General features: G+C 51.3%; 1 protein-coding gene across 1 annotated transcript; it reads left to right on the forward strand.

Annotated features, from left to right (window-relative positions):
* Positions 1 to 4,920: 4,920 nt before the first annotated feature.
* TAT (tyrosine aminotransferase) lies at positions 4,921 to 12,802 on the forward strand. Its single transcript, XM_010147562.1, has 11 exons — positions 4,921 to 5,155; positions 5,334 to 5,438; positions 6,212 to 6,279; positions 6,638 to 6,796; positions 7,573 to 7,711; positions 8,187 to 8,239; positions 8,654 to 8,806; positions 9,700 to 9,828; positions 10,258 to 10,341; positions 11,789 to 11,887; positions 12,659 to 12,802. The coding sequence occupies exons 1-11, from the start codon at positions 4,921 to 4,923 to the stop codon at positions 12,800 to 12,802; spliced, it is 1,368 nt and encodes a 455-aa protein (XP_010145864.1).
* Positions 12,803 to 14,120: the final 1,318 nt, after the last annotated feature.

Below are 14,120 nucleotides of genomic sequence, written 5' to 3' on the forward strand. Positions count from 1 at the left end.
TTTTAATGTCTTTCAGATTTTTGAGATCAAATCACAACTGATCCAAAGTATGGTAGGTACATAAAGCGGCGACTGTATATTTTTGAATCACTTGGTTACTGGCTTTGAGTCATTCTGTGGGGATTGTGTCATCTCTCTGGCCCTTAAACACAGTGTTTGCACAGCTTTGTAGAACATAGCTGGGGTTTTTTTGAGCTGATTTTCTGCTCTGATTATGCAAAGAGATAACTGGTGCTGTGTTCTGTTTCAGGTGGATGCTGGGCAATCAGGATTGCTGGAGGCACAACCATCATCATGGTTTGATCAAAGACTCATGCAGATATATGTAGGTTTGGCACGGCAGCCCTGTCCATACGGAAAGGCAGATTTAACTGTGGATATGTGTGTTTTCAGAGTGTCCATGTGAAGTGACCTGTAGCAGACAAGGTTTGTTCCTTGGATTTCAGGAAACCTCCTGCAGTCTTATAAATATGCTGTGGGAATTGGTAAACAGACACTAAATTCATGACAGCCAAGAAGGCTTCATGGCTGTTTGCTTATCTAAATGAGAGATTAACAATAAATTGATTTAAAAAAAAAAAGAAAAATGACAAAAATATTCAGTTATTAAAAGCTGATTCAGCTGGAAATGCAGACACCAAACAGAGATCAGGCTACACATGTCTGTGGATACCAGCCCTGAATTGGTTGGGGATGTATCAGCGTCAGAAAGGTGCAGACAGAAATGGCTGAAAATAAAAGCAGAATGTGAGGAGATTAACGAGTCAAGTGATTTGTTACTGACCCTGGTGGATTTTTATGCACAGACCCAGATGGGTGTCTGTCCTGGGAGCAGTGCACCCTGAATGGGGTGCAGGGCACATGGGCAAAACTCTACCAGTGTATGTCCTACCTGCAGCTTGACAGAGACACGGGTTTGTCCGTGCTGATGCTTGAGCCTGTGCTCCACTCCAGCAGCTGTGCATCACTCCTACCTTGGAACTGTGGCTGGTCCTGGAAGAGGGAACTGCTTGCTCTTGCTGGCTTGGCCTCTGTTCGCGTAAACGGGACTCTGGACAGTCCTGGTAACAGAGCAAGGCAGTACCCAAATAACATTGAGGCCATCACCAGTTTCTCCTTCCACTGGGAAAAGACAAAAGTCAATTGTTCAAGCTGCACAAAAAAGAAGGAACTGAAGAGCTGTGCAACAAGGTGCCTGTGTGGGAGAGCTGCTGAGAGGAGCGAACTGGGGGATGCTAGTCAGAGCTAGTGGGGTACAGAGGTCCTGATGGGCAAGACAGGCAGCTGCCGTGCTGGCAGAAATGCATCCTGCAGGGTATGGCCACCTCTGTCACCACACCATGCCAGGGGTGGCTTGGCCGTGTCTGTACAACATGAAGTGCTGAGCTGTGCACTCGTGCTTCAGCTGTGGGAGCTCTGTGCACCGCAAGGTGGTAGGGGGCTGCAGACCCCATGTGAGAGCATCAAGAGAAGGACTGGAATCATGCGGAGAGCAGAAAGGCATAGTAACAGCAGCAGGAACCCACTGACCCCATTGTGCACCACTGTCCTCCCCCGGCTCCTGGCCAAGTTCTCAGCGTTATGTAACTGGGTCTGCCTGTGTCTCCCGAGCCACATTTTTTGCCCTCTTGGCAGCAGGCTTCCACCATGCCCTCCCCTGAACCCCACTGCTCTGTGCAGTATTACTGGTAGAGCTTTGGTTGCATCAGCTTCGGGGTTGTTGCTAGGCAGAACATGCAGCATCGTCCTTGAGGCCTCCCAATGCCACATTTAACCCTGGCAGGGCTGCAGCATGGCAAGAGATGGGCCCAGCTGGGGGAAGCAAGAAAATAACCCATAGGTGCTTGGAGAGGGCCTGCAAGAAATTCTGAAGGTTGCTCGTGTCAGGCTTCTCTAAAAAGAAGACAGAAAATAGTCTGGAACTGTGCAGCGCTCAGCAAAAGGGCGTCCAGGAAGCTTCAATACAAGGCATTTCTCTGTGAAGTGTTTTTAGAAGGTCCTGTGCCTTGCCCAAAGCCTCCAGGGGATGGTCCTGGTGTCACCCCACCACTTCCCAGCCTGCCTCCAGCCCCAGCCCCTCACCGTGGCCTCGGTGCCCATTGCAGCACTGTGGCCAACGGCGGGTCATGACTTGCCAGCAGCGTCACCCCAGCCCCAGCACAGAGGGTTGGGGCCACTGCTCACACCTGGGGATGTGCAGCCTTACGGCTGGTGGTGTAGTGAGCATGGGTTGAGCTCAAGTGGTCCTTCTACTCCCACGCAGGAGCGGGTGTAAATAGGCAAAAATCACAGTGACCACTGGCCTCTGCAGTGAAAGCCTCAGTGGTCTGTTTGCAGGATTAGCAGGATGGCTCTTGACCCTGAGCCACTCTTTGATCTCCAACCGTTTGCTGCCAAGGCAGTAAGGGAAGACTTGGAGCAGCCCTTGGAAGACGGGGAGGGTGCAGCTGCCTCTCTTATTTACCCCAGGCCTGCAGGAGTCAAGGGGCAGGAAGGCATAGATGTCATACTACTTAGGAACAAAGGGCCTTCTGGGAATGCTGTCATCTGTGCGTTGCAGCGCCATCAGAGAGGGAAGGATTGCATCATTTCTGTTATCTTCCCAAATTATGAGTTTGCTTGGTTCTTGCAGCAGCCAAACAAAAAAAAAAAAAAAAAAAGGCAACTTGAACTTCCTTTAACCCTTCAGGTCCTGGTGCCTCTAAGACATTGCTAGGGAATTGCCTGCCTCCCTTCTGCCTGTGAAGAAGATGTCTCATGATTGCAATGATGCCACAAACTGCCCTTTCTCAGCTTCTGCGCTGGGAGCCCAGAGCTTTTGAGATCAGACCACACTGAGGCTTTCCATCAGCTTTGAGGTCCATCAAGCCACTCATGGTGCATTATAAGGTTCCAGGGCTGGAATACCTGGACTCTGTGCAGATTTCCCCCCTCACAGTCTTTGAAGACAGAGGGAAGTGGTGCAAAAGGGTGGCAGCCTGGGACCCTGGGATGACAAGCTGTCCCCTGCTGTGGGCTGCCCCCAGAAAGAGTTAATGTGCAGGCATGTTCCAGGTGTTTGGAGTGAACACGGTTGCAATGGGGAGGAGAGGGCGTTTTTGGGTGGGGAGAGCAGCCCTCTCTGTGAGCCAATGGCTAAACGATTCAGTCCCTACGCCCAGTTTTGGGGCTTATTTCATGGGCAAGAATTGGCAGGAATTTCTTCTCAAGGGGAGTTGTCCTGGATGAAAAGCAGGGACTGGACCCCCAGGCTTGTTGGTCTCTTCCTCTCTGTGCTGTAGAAGGTAAAGTACTATACTCTGGTACCTTTCTTCCTTCAGGAGAAGTGGGATATCTTCCCTGGCTGCTTACACTGAAGGCATCCATTGTGCCTGTGTCTGCAACTCGCCTTTGCTTGAGGACGACGTTGCAGGGTGGTGTGAAGGCTCTTCTGGGGTAGACTCCGCACTGTGCGCCTGGGACTCAGCCCTGCTGTTGAACTGAGATATATGGCTAATTTCTCTGCCCTGCTGCGTGTTTCTCAGCTGCCTTTCTTCCAGTAGAAAGGTGCCCAGAAGGTGTTAGCAGCAGAGAAGCTGAAGTCTTGCTTTGCAATCCTGTTAGATCAGCCTCAGTTGCTGTAAACAGGCTAATGCACTGCTCCCAGGGTAACTGCGCCAGCGTGGGGCATCTCTGGGTGCAAACTTCACGGAAGCGGTGAGAAATTTGTTCGGATGGCAAATCCTGCCTGAACAAGGGAACACCAGAACCCTTCCCGCTCAGTCTCTGCAGCAAGAAAGGGGTAGCTGTGTTGTGATTATCCACGAGCATGGGGCTAAGTAACTACCGTCAGGAAAGGGCCGCTGTTCACTGAATAGCTTTCAGTGCAGCAGAGAAATAGGGCAGGACAGAGAGCGTAAGCAGTTTATGGGAGGATTACAAGACAGTGTAGCATTATCAGTATGAATGGACTTGGTAGCTCAGGAGCTCTCTGCCTGCCCTGTGCCCTGTCCCTAACCTTCTTCAGTGGAAAGCCCTGACCCAGCAGCAGTTCATAAGGTTTTTCCTGACCGAGTCTGGCTTGTGCTTTGCATATATGTATTGGGGTGTGTAACTCATTTTTGTGTGCATTTTGGGGCCTAGAAAGCAGTTGTTCCTGTGCTGTGCCTTGCTGGTTACCCAGCCTGAGGTAGGACTTCAGGCCCTTTGCCTGGGGCAGTGCCATCTCCCTGATTTCCCTCGTACTGTACCAGTCTCACTCGTTTTCTAAGTGCTGCATTTTGATCTAGGGTCTCTGGGCTGGGCTGTTGCTCCCTCTTGCTCTGCAGACAGAAGCGTCTGTAACCTGCACCCTGCTGCTGTCCAGTGCATCCTGGTAACATTGGACCAGAAGTGCTTTTTTGGCATCTGAGATCTGATTTAAACAGTGTTGTGTTTCTGTCTGCAGACTGGAGGGACATTCTGGATGTGAACACAGATAGTGGGCTGATCCTTGTGGTTGCAGCTTGAGGTGTGCAAGTTGATAGCTGGGGGGTGGAGGGGGGTGACCTGGCCCTTTTGAACTCAGTGGTACGTTGAATCTGCAGTCAAGCAGTGACCACAACATGCTGCGAACTCTTGGCTGGTGGCTTTAGCAGGGCCTGCTCCTCCTCAGCACAGCAAGTCCATGCTGGGCAGCAGTGCAGCTGGCACAGATGAAGGTGCCTTCATCTTTCCCTCTACACTGTGCTCCCACTTATGTGTGGGGTTTCACTCCATCCTGGCCCTGGATACTTCCCTACTTGCTGCTGCTGAATTGTCCGTAGGCAGTAGGTAGGGTCTACAGCGTTCAGAAGTTTTACTTTTGGAGAGTAGTGGGCTGTGTCCCCAGATGGGACGATCCCTTGTTTTGCATGTGTTAACTAAGCCCAGGAAATGCATTTCACACTGACAGCTCTCAAGATGGACTCGTACCTGATCCAAGTGAATGGTCACGGAGATCATGCCCCTATGCTGGATGTTCATCTCAAGACCAATGGGAACAGCATATCAATGGGGAAAGTGAAGAGCCGGAAGCCAAGATGGGCCGTCAGGGCTTCTGAAATGTCCAAGAAGACTTTCAATCCTGTCCGAGCCATTGTAGACAGCATGAAAGTGGAGCCCAACCCAAGGAAAGCTATGATCTCCTTGTCCTTAGGTGAGCATAGTGCTGTGGCTGAAGCCTCTGGGCAGCGGGGTTGACTGTGTGGCTGGCAGATTGCAGGGATCTGAAGCACAAAGCTTGTGCGAACACCCAGGGATAGGCCAGACAACCACACAGCTCTCTGCCTGTCACAGATCAGTGAGAACTTGACTATTTTTCAATCTTCGAAAAGGAGACCCGACGGTCTTTGGAAACCTTCCCACAAATGATGAGGTCACACGGGCCGTGAAGGAGGTTTTGGACTCAGGACGTTACAACGGTTATGCTCCTTCTGTTGGTAAGTTGACAAAGCTTTTCCTGTGAGAGTAGGATGAAGGCATGTGCCAGCTCCTACCTCACAGCAGGTGTGTGGAGCCCACGGACATCTTTCCAGTAGCACCCTGCAGCCCCACCAACAGTCCTGTGAGCCCACAAGCCCGTGTATTCCCCAGACACGCCTGAGCACCCTTCCCTGCATGATCTGTGTGAGGCCCAGAGCCTCCTGCAGAGGCTGTGTTTGCTCCCCCAGATACTAAAGCAGGAAGGGTTTCAGGTACCCAGAAGGGCTCAGGACTGTGTCTCCCCGCCGTGGGTTGCAGCCAAGTTCCTTTCTGATCTCCCTGTCCAGGACTCTCCCGGGCTTCACAGACAACAGTTTGGAGTTAGTGCAAAAAACACACGCAGGGCATAGATCACCCCTCACAGGACGCTGCACGTGGTGACGGTGGGGGGGGGGCTGCCCCTGTGCCAGCACTGAACAGCGAAGGCCATGAGATAGCACTTGGCCTCCGGCTGGGTCGGAGCAGCTCCCTGGCTACCCTCCACCCTTCTCTTGTCAGTTCTCTGCCCAGGAGATGCTGAGGCCAGAGCCTGCCACCCTGCCCAGGGTCTGTCCCTGCTCTCGGCCCAGCTGGCCCAGCCTCTGGGCTGTGTGGTGCTTGGCCTGAGGCAGGACAGTGTCGCTACAAAATGGGCTTCCCCCGGCTGGGTGGCAGCTGTGAGTTTTATATCTGCAAGAAGGAAACGGTCTGTAGAAACCCTCCCTTCCATCTTTGGCTCCTCTTTTGCCAGGCTACCAGTCCTGCCGGGAAGCAGTGGCCGCGTACTACAGCTGCCCAGAGGCACCGCTGGAGGCCCAGGTACTGGTGCCCAGCCGAGGTACTCACGCCGTAACGCAGGCAGGGTGCTGCTGCCCGTGCCCAGACCACATGGCACGGGGCCCTGCCCAGCCGTGGGACTGAAGGCGAGGCTGTGGCCTTGTCCCCAGCAGCCTCCTGCTGCTCTCACCCCCTGCCCTGAGCCCTCCTCCTCCACCCTCCTGGGGAGGATGCTGAGCTCTCCAGCTGTGGAGGTTTCCTGCTTTCAGTCATGATCTGAACTTGTCTTTTTGGCTGAGAGGCTGTCACCTGGCAGAGCCTGGGCAGTGTGTCACTCCCACGTGGCCGGGCCACTTCAGAGTGGCTGTGCTTTCCACTGACTCCCATGTGCTCTTTGCAGGACGTCATCTTAACGAGCGGCTGCAGCCAGGCCATCGAACTTGCCTTGGCAGTGCTGGCCAACCCAGGCCAGAACATCCTGGTGCCACGACCTGGCTTCTCCCTCTACAAGACTCTGGCCTTGTCTATGGGGATTGAGGTCAAACTCTACAACCTCTTGGTAAGTGGTGGCAGGCCTGGAAGGGGCACCCCTGACAGCTCTGTCTCTGCCTGGGAGGTGGGTGAAGATGACCTGAGCAACCCTTTGTGGGTGGGTGGGAGACTGCTTCATGCAGTTATAGGCAGGTGGCTGCAAATATTACCACTCTGCCATGGCAAAGAAACTCCCATAACCCACTACAACACTGGTGTATTCAGTTCAGGAACTGTGATATTCTTTTTTATTCATCTGGCAATAGTCATTTGACACATGGGTGCACCCCTTAGTTTTCAGCCATTTTCTGTCTTCAGGGCCTGACCTGCCATTTGGGGGTTTATGCATGTGAGCGCTGCTTAACAAGGGCAACTTAAGAGAAAAAACCTGCCAGCATAAAGGTGTCAAGTACCTGTTCTTTGTATGGCCTCTTCTTTTGTATCTCCTATTCCATGTGGCCTGTGTTTGTGCAATCCAGAGCAAAGGCTACACCAAACCATTGCAGGGCAAGGGGAAGAGAATAAACAGTCATGTTTGTTTTCCGTCCTCTTACCATCAGATACAAAGAATAACTTCAAAGCAATACATAACTAAGGTGATACACCAACAAAATTAAAACACCCCTGCAGGAAGTCATGTAGCTGAAAAAACAATCGCTTCAGAAAGCTATAAAATTTATCTGCCAAAGGCATGTGAAACTACTCTATCTGGGCTGTGGCTCAAAAAAAAAAAATTGTACCTCACCTCTATGAAGTGATACCTCATCCAGTTCCTCAGCTGTTACTTCCCCTTCACTTTACTAGCCAGAGAAGGGCTGGGAAATCGATTTGGAGCACTTGGAGTCTCTGGTGGATGAGAAGACAGCTTGCCTCATTGTGAACAACCCGTCAAACCCCTGTGGCTCTGTGTTCAGCAAGAGTCACCTCCAGAAGATCCTGGCAGGTGAGCCAGTCTGCGTGTGTCTGGGGCACGGGTGTAGGCTCAGGTCTGCCCACATTGCCCATGTCTCGATCCCTGCAGCACCGTTGCTCAGGGCTTTGCTTCATTCCTCGTGACTGGCTCCAGCTCAGGAAGCAGGGCTTGCTCGGTGTGATGGTGTTGCCTTAGCAAGAACATGCAAAGCTCTGTGGCTTTGCCCATTTCTCCACTCTGGCTCCACAGAGGGAGGGTGTTCACAGGCAGCCCTGCGCTTCCTGAGCCCTGGGAGGGCTGTGCTGCCAGCCCCCACAGGTGAGAGCAGGACTAGGTTCAGCCAGGGCAGGGATCTCCAATGCTTGGGCTCTCCAAATGAACAGTCTGTAGGAGGAAGATAGGGACCCTCTGCCCTGGGACAGAACTTCCCTCAGAGTCTTGCCAGGCCCCACAGCAAAGGGTGAGTCTGCTTCCATGGCCAGGCTGAATGCTCTCTCTCCCACAGTGGCATCAAGACAGTGCGTGCCCATTCTTGCTGACGAGATCTATGGAGACATGGTGAGTGTCAGTGCTGTCCTTTGCACCCCCAAGCTGCCTGTCCTTCCTGCTGCACTTGCTCTTTGGCCATGGCAGCCAGGTCTCCAGAAATGAATGACAGCTCCACTTCCCTAAACTGTGCCTGGGTCCCTGCCTGGAGCTCCCAGTCCTCTGGTGCGCAGTGCTGGGAGTATCTCTCAGGTCCAGCTCCTTTCCTCTTCCCAAATGCCTCCCTTTCATGTGAGGGCACTTACATCCTCATACCTTAAAACTGGGAGCTTTCACCATCAATTTCCCATCACTTCCCTGCTTCCCGTCTTGTGCACACCCCCACAGTTCTCACAATATCCTGCTTCCCGTCTTGTGCCTCATGCACACCCCCACAGTTCTCACAATAAGGAGGGAGGACAGCCCTAACACAGTCTCCTGTCGCAGGTGTTTGCTGACTGCAAATACGAACCCATTGCAACTCTCAGCACCAACGTGCCGATCTTGTCCTGTGGTGGCTTGGCAAAGCGGTGGCTAGTCCCTGGCTGGCGGATGGGCTGGATCCTAATTCATGACAGGAGAGACATCTTTGGCAATGAGGTGAGAATTGCTGAGTGACGCTGTCATGGTAACAGACCTGCAGTGTCTTCAGTGTGTGGGTGCCAGGGCTCTAACTGATACAGGCGTGTGCAGTCCTCTTGGTCTCACATGGGTATCACCCAATTGCTTACACCCTGTTCTGCACCTCTAGGCTTTTCATGTCCCTTCCTTACTCCATCTGCTCCCATACACGGCCTTCTACCCCCATCTACACTGTAACACACTTCTTCATATATGCCTTGTCCTTTTTGTGTGCCTCTAATGCCTTCTCTTCTCAAAAAGCTCAGGTGTGCACTGAAGGTATTGTATGACTTATCCAGCGTATGGAGTCCACCTCTGGACTCTATGTGCTCTTACACTGTTTTTCTTAAGAGCAAAGCACCTTGCAGTGCTGCCAGTGCTTTTTCTGCCTCCTTGTTCAGAAGTGTCACGAGAACAGCCATCTACTGCCGAGACCTTTCCACCTAGAGGGCTTTCTGCAGAGGAGGAGGGAGAAGAGAGGACCAAGGCAGTGAGCCAGAAGAGCTAATGTTGGTTGTCCCTACTTGGCTTTGAAAGTGTGGATTGTGGGCGTAAACCTAAGGGAAATGCAAAGTCGTATTTGGAACAGCTCTGGTTTTATTTGTATTATCTATGTTCCAGTGTGGTTTGAGTCAGATTGGGAAGCTCCAAATGTTGTCTCCGTTGGCATTAAATCTGCAGTGAAGAAGCATAGAATGACACTGTAAATAGTGTTTAAATACCTGGCACATAGTCAAGCAAATGTTCTTTAGGACTCTATGCTCACTGAAGATGGGTGTGAACAGCTGTAGAAACACAGGGAGCATGTCTTGGAGCTGTCCCCTTCCTTCAGGGAAGTGTCTGATTTGCAAGTATCACCATGTTTTTTTCAGATCAGGGATGGCCTCCTAAGGCTGAGTCAGAGGATCCTAGGACCCTGTACGATTGTCCAAGGAGCACTGGAGCGTATCTTGCAGCGAACACCCCCTGAGTTCTACCACAACACCCTCAGCATCCTCAAGGTAAACAGCTGCAACAGGTCAGCTCAGTTTGTTCATGGATTGTTTGGAGGGAATCCTATCTCTCTAGCTCATCATCCCTCCCTGCCCCGCGTCAAGGTGGAGTTCTGTCTGTGACCAGGAGAGCCCAATAAATTCAATTCCAGCAGGATACATGGTAACTGGGGCAGAAGTATTGGCTGGGCTAAGTTTTGGGCAGCGCAGTGCTGCAGCTGGACCCAGGGGATGAGATGTTTGACACCAATTGCTGAGCTCAGTTTGGTCACAGCTGCTGCAGTCAAGGCCACCATCACCCATGCTGTTTGCATTTGCTGTCCCTTTGTTTGCAGTGGACAAACCTGTTCATAGTCCTGGTCCAGAGCTGGGCTTCCATTCGCTGAGCTGCTTCCTGGAATTTCTCCTATTTTGAAATTTCTCCTTTCTGCTTTTCAGTCCAATGCTGACCTTTGTTATGCTGCCTTATCTGCTATCCCAGGCCTCCAGCCTGTCCGGCCCGCCGGAGCCATGTACCTCATGGTAAGTAAGGAGAGTGACGTGCCATTTGCAGATCAACGCTCACACTAGGTCTCCTCGTCAGTGCTTGTCAATGGTTTCAGACTGGTGCTTGCCACCAGTTCTCCGTGCGTTTTCACGTTGTCCTGTGTGGTAGATAGACCCACTGGTCACTTTAGAGGGCCAGAATATGTTGTTCACTTCCCACATAGCAGAGACAGGCACACTTCACCCACTTGCTCCTGCACAGAACTTGTACTTTGCAAGACAATGTTGTTTCACCTGGATTTGAAGCCAGTTGGCAATGGAAAGCCTCTACACCACAAGTCAGATTATCATACCTCCTGTTGAAGATGTACCCTTCTTCCTGCTGGCATGCCTGTCTTCTGCCTATGCTGTTGCCTCTTTTTCTCCCTTTTTCCATACCTTTTTTAAAAAAAAACTTTTTATAATGTGTTGAAATTTCCTTTTTCCTCTCAACAAGCTCAACTGAGACATTTAAGTCTCTTAAGTTTAACACATCTTTTTTATTGTCCTACAGTGTCTCCAGTTTTTCATCAGCTTTTAAAAATGTGAACCCAGAACTGGAGAATACTGCAATATCAGTCTCACTCATGTTCTACAGATAAGTCTTTAGCAATTGACCCCGTTTCCAGTCTTACCCAGACCTACACTGGTCATTCTGCTTATACTCTGTGTGGAGAGGCACAGCTCTAAAATTCTTTCACACTCACTGTATTTCTGCAGTATCTGAACATTTATTTAAAATAAATCATCTGGTAAAATTTTTCTTCCATTGGCTATTACAGAGCTTCTGCATTCAAATTCTCTCTCACCTGGTTTGTTTAAGAATATTTTCATTAAATGTTTAAAATGATCTTTGTTTATAAACAAATAGCCAGGATATCACTGTCCTTCTGTGATAAAGGAATAGCCTCCTTCTTTCCAAATACAGAACAGAAATATTTGTTAAACATTTCAGCATTGCCATGTCATTTTACCCATTATATCATCCTGCAAGGATTTATTTGTTCATGATATTCTAGACCTTGCTATATTTTTTTAATCAAAACATTAGTTTGTTGGGTTTTTTTTTACTGTATCGATTTCTTGTATGACAGAGTTTTTGATTCATATTGACTAGAGTTCTCTCCCAAGCCCTTTTTCTCTATCTTACTTATTCCTTTTAATTTCTAATCAGTTACTGTATCTTTGCCATCAGCTTTTTTTGTTAAATTTGTCCTCAACTGAAATTCTAGCTTTAGGTAGTTAATGAATACTTCTTAAAGAAGCCTTACTTTTAATGTACATGTTTCTGTTTGTCTTACATTCCAGTCAGTCCAAACCATAAGCAAAAATCGAGGGCAGACAGCTGCACTTGACTGGGAAGTTGGTGGGCCATGTGGGTAAGGAGGGACACTGCAAATAGTTTTGGTGCCCTTGGTTGCCATGTTACATCTCTCTGCTGCAGGTTGAGATCGAGATGGAGCATTTCCCTGAGTTTGAAAATGATGTGGAATTCACTGAGCGACTCATCTCGGAGCAGTCTGTGTTCTGCTTGCCAGCCACGGTAAGCCTAACACTGAGAGCCCCAGGGAGCTGTGGGGCCAAAGCATGGGGAGAGGAGCAATGGGGGTTCGCAGCCCTGAGCTTTGGGGACAGGTTGGGACATGACCAGTGTCCGTGGTCTGTCATGGTGTGTATGTGCTGGCTGTGAGCTCCAAGTGCAGTGTGTAGGGATGGGGACTGGCAGTCTCCAGCTCGCTCACAGTCAGGCTGCCAGGATCTTCCTAGCTCCAGGCTTTGTATTTCTCACGCTGGCAGAGCTGTACCCCTGAACCCTATGTACACGCACACCTGCTTCTGAAGCCACTCCCTCAGAGGCCTGGGACTGCTCCCACCTATGTTCCTTTCTTCACCCTATTTCCAGTCCCCCGCCTCTGTAGGCACAGGGATGGACTACAGGTTGAGAACATCTGTGGCCCGTGCCCACCTCCTTCCAGCTCCACTTCCAGCACTGAATAGGGATGGGGCCTTGGATATTGTCCAGCCTTCTCTTCCTTAGCTCCTTCCAGCCCATTCCCTGGGTCCTGCATAGTCCATACAGAGCCCGTTGGCCCGTTACCCTCACAGCATCCTGTCTATGCAGATGGAGATGGAAGATTTGCTTGGTACAAAACAAAAAACAGTCTAAGGGAGAAAAAGCCCAGCCCTCCTATCCTCCAGTTTGTCCTACACTGACCATTTTCACTTGCTGACACGGCACGTGGCCCCAGGTCAGGGCTCTCAAACTACAGGGCTATCCCAGGTAATCTTCCAGCTTCATCCTTTCTCATTTCAGTGCTTTGAGTACCCAAACTTCTTCCGCGTGGTGATCACCGTGCCTGAGGAGATGATCTTGGAGGCGTGCAGTCGCATTCAGGAGTTCTGTGAGATGCACTACCAGGGTGCTGAGGGAGCCCAGGATCTGGAGTGTGACAAGTAGCCACAGCTGGCCTCCTGCCTCTGCCAGGCTAGACCTTGTGTGAGGCAGCAGCCGGCCAGGCAGGGTGGCTTCCAGCCAGCCCCACATCCCGCTGTCCTGCTGCTTCATTTTTTGTGCTCCACAGACCCCGCAGCACTGTGAGAAGAAGCAGACACTTCTCTCTCCTCCTCCACTGCAGCTTGCACACCCTCTGGCATCCAGTGCCTGTGGTCTCCATATACTCAGCATTTGCACCCTGCACTGCTCTGTGCTGCCTGCGAACCACCTGTGGGCAGGGGCACGTGGCTGCTCCTGTGTCAGGCCCCATGGCCTAGGCCCCTCCTGGCCAGTAGCTGCTGAACTGGCTGCACTTGCCCTTGGGGACAGGAGAAGGCCACTGTCTCGGAGGACAAGAGAAAAGTACCCACCTCTCACTGACCTGTGTTACCTTAGGAGGCCAGAGCTCTTTATACCGAGCCCTTTGTGTGGCAAAGGGAGTAAGTTATTGTGACTTTTTTTATTAATAAACGTTCTGACGTGCAAGTCCCTGCACTCTGCTCCTGTTCCGCTGGGTCTGGCTTGGCCACGGTCACCCATGCTGGGCCTGTGATGCTGCAGTGCCCCAGGCCTGCTCCTGCCTTGCAGCTGGCTGTCCAGGGCCTGCCCTGTCACCATCAGGGATACCCACCACGTCCTGAGGGCAGGGTGAGCCCTGCAAGCCTGGCACAAATGGAGCCAGCCACTCCGCGTCCCCGCTGAAGCCAGAGGCTTCCTGTGGTAGCCCCTGAGAGAGCGGCGGGTGCCCACTGCTGTGGGAAGGCACTGCCCCCTGGACCGGATCCAGCCATGCCGGGTGCTGGTGCCTAAGCGTTCAAGGCTGGGGCAGCCGGGTGTTTCCTGCTCCAGCAGTGAAGAAGGGGGGTGACATCCCACGAAATGCTTGTACTGTACAGGGTGTTTGTGATGTGGCAGCAGTGCCAGCTGACTATATCAGCTCCATAAAGTAATAAGGAACTAGTGGCCTGGTGCCTGTTTATTACATGAAAGCAGGAAGTCAAGAGGACATAATGCCCATCGGATCACCTGCTGAGCTGCTCTAGGGTTTGGGGAGCTGTTTTTGAATTGGACAGAGGGGAGACTTGCAGAGGGCCTTGCATTGTCACCTACACCTCTGTTTATCTTTTGTTGGATGCAGGGGGGAAGCAGTGACAAGGGATAAGGAAAATGCTGAAGTACTTAATGCTGGTGGAAGTGCTCACCAAGCCCCTTTCAATCATTTATCAACAATCCTTGATAACTGGGGAGGTCCCAGTGGTCTGGAAGTTAGCAAATGTGACAC

Source organism: Eurypyga helias, unplaced genomic scaffold, assembly GCF_000690775.1.
Source record: "Eurypyga helias isolate BGI_N326 unplaced genomic scaffold, ASM69077v1 scaffold6862, whole genome shotgun sequence".
NCBI lineage: Eukaryota > Metazoa > Chordata > Aves > Eurypygiformes > Eurypygidae > Eurypyga > Eurypyga helias.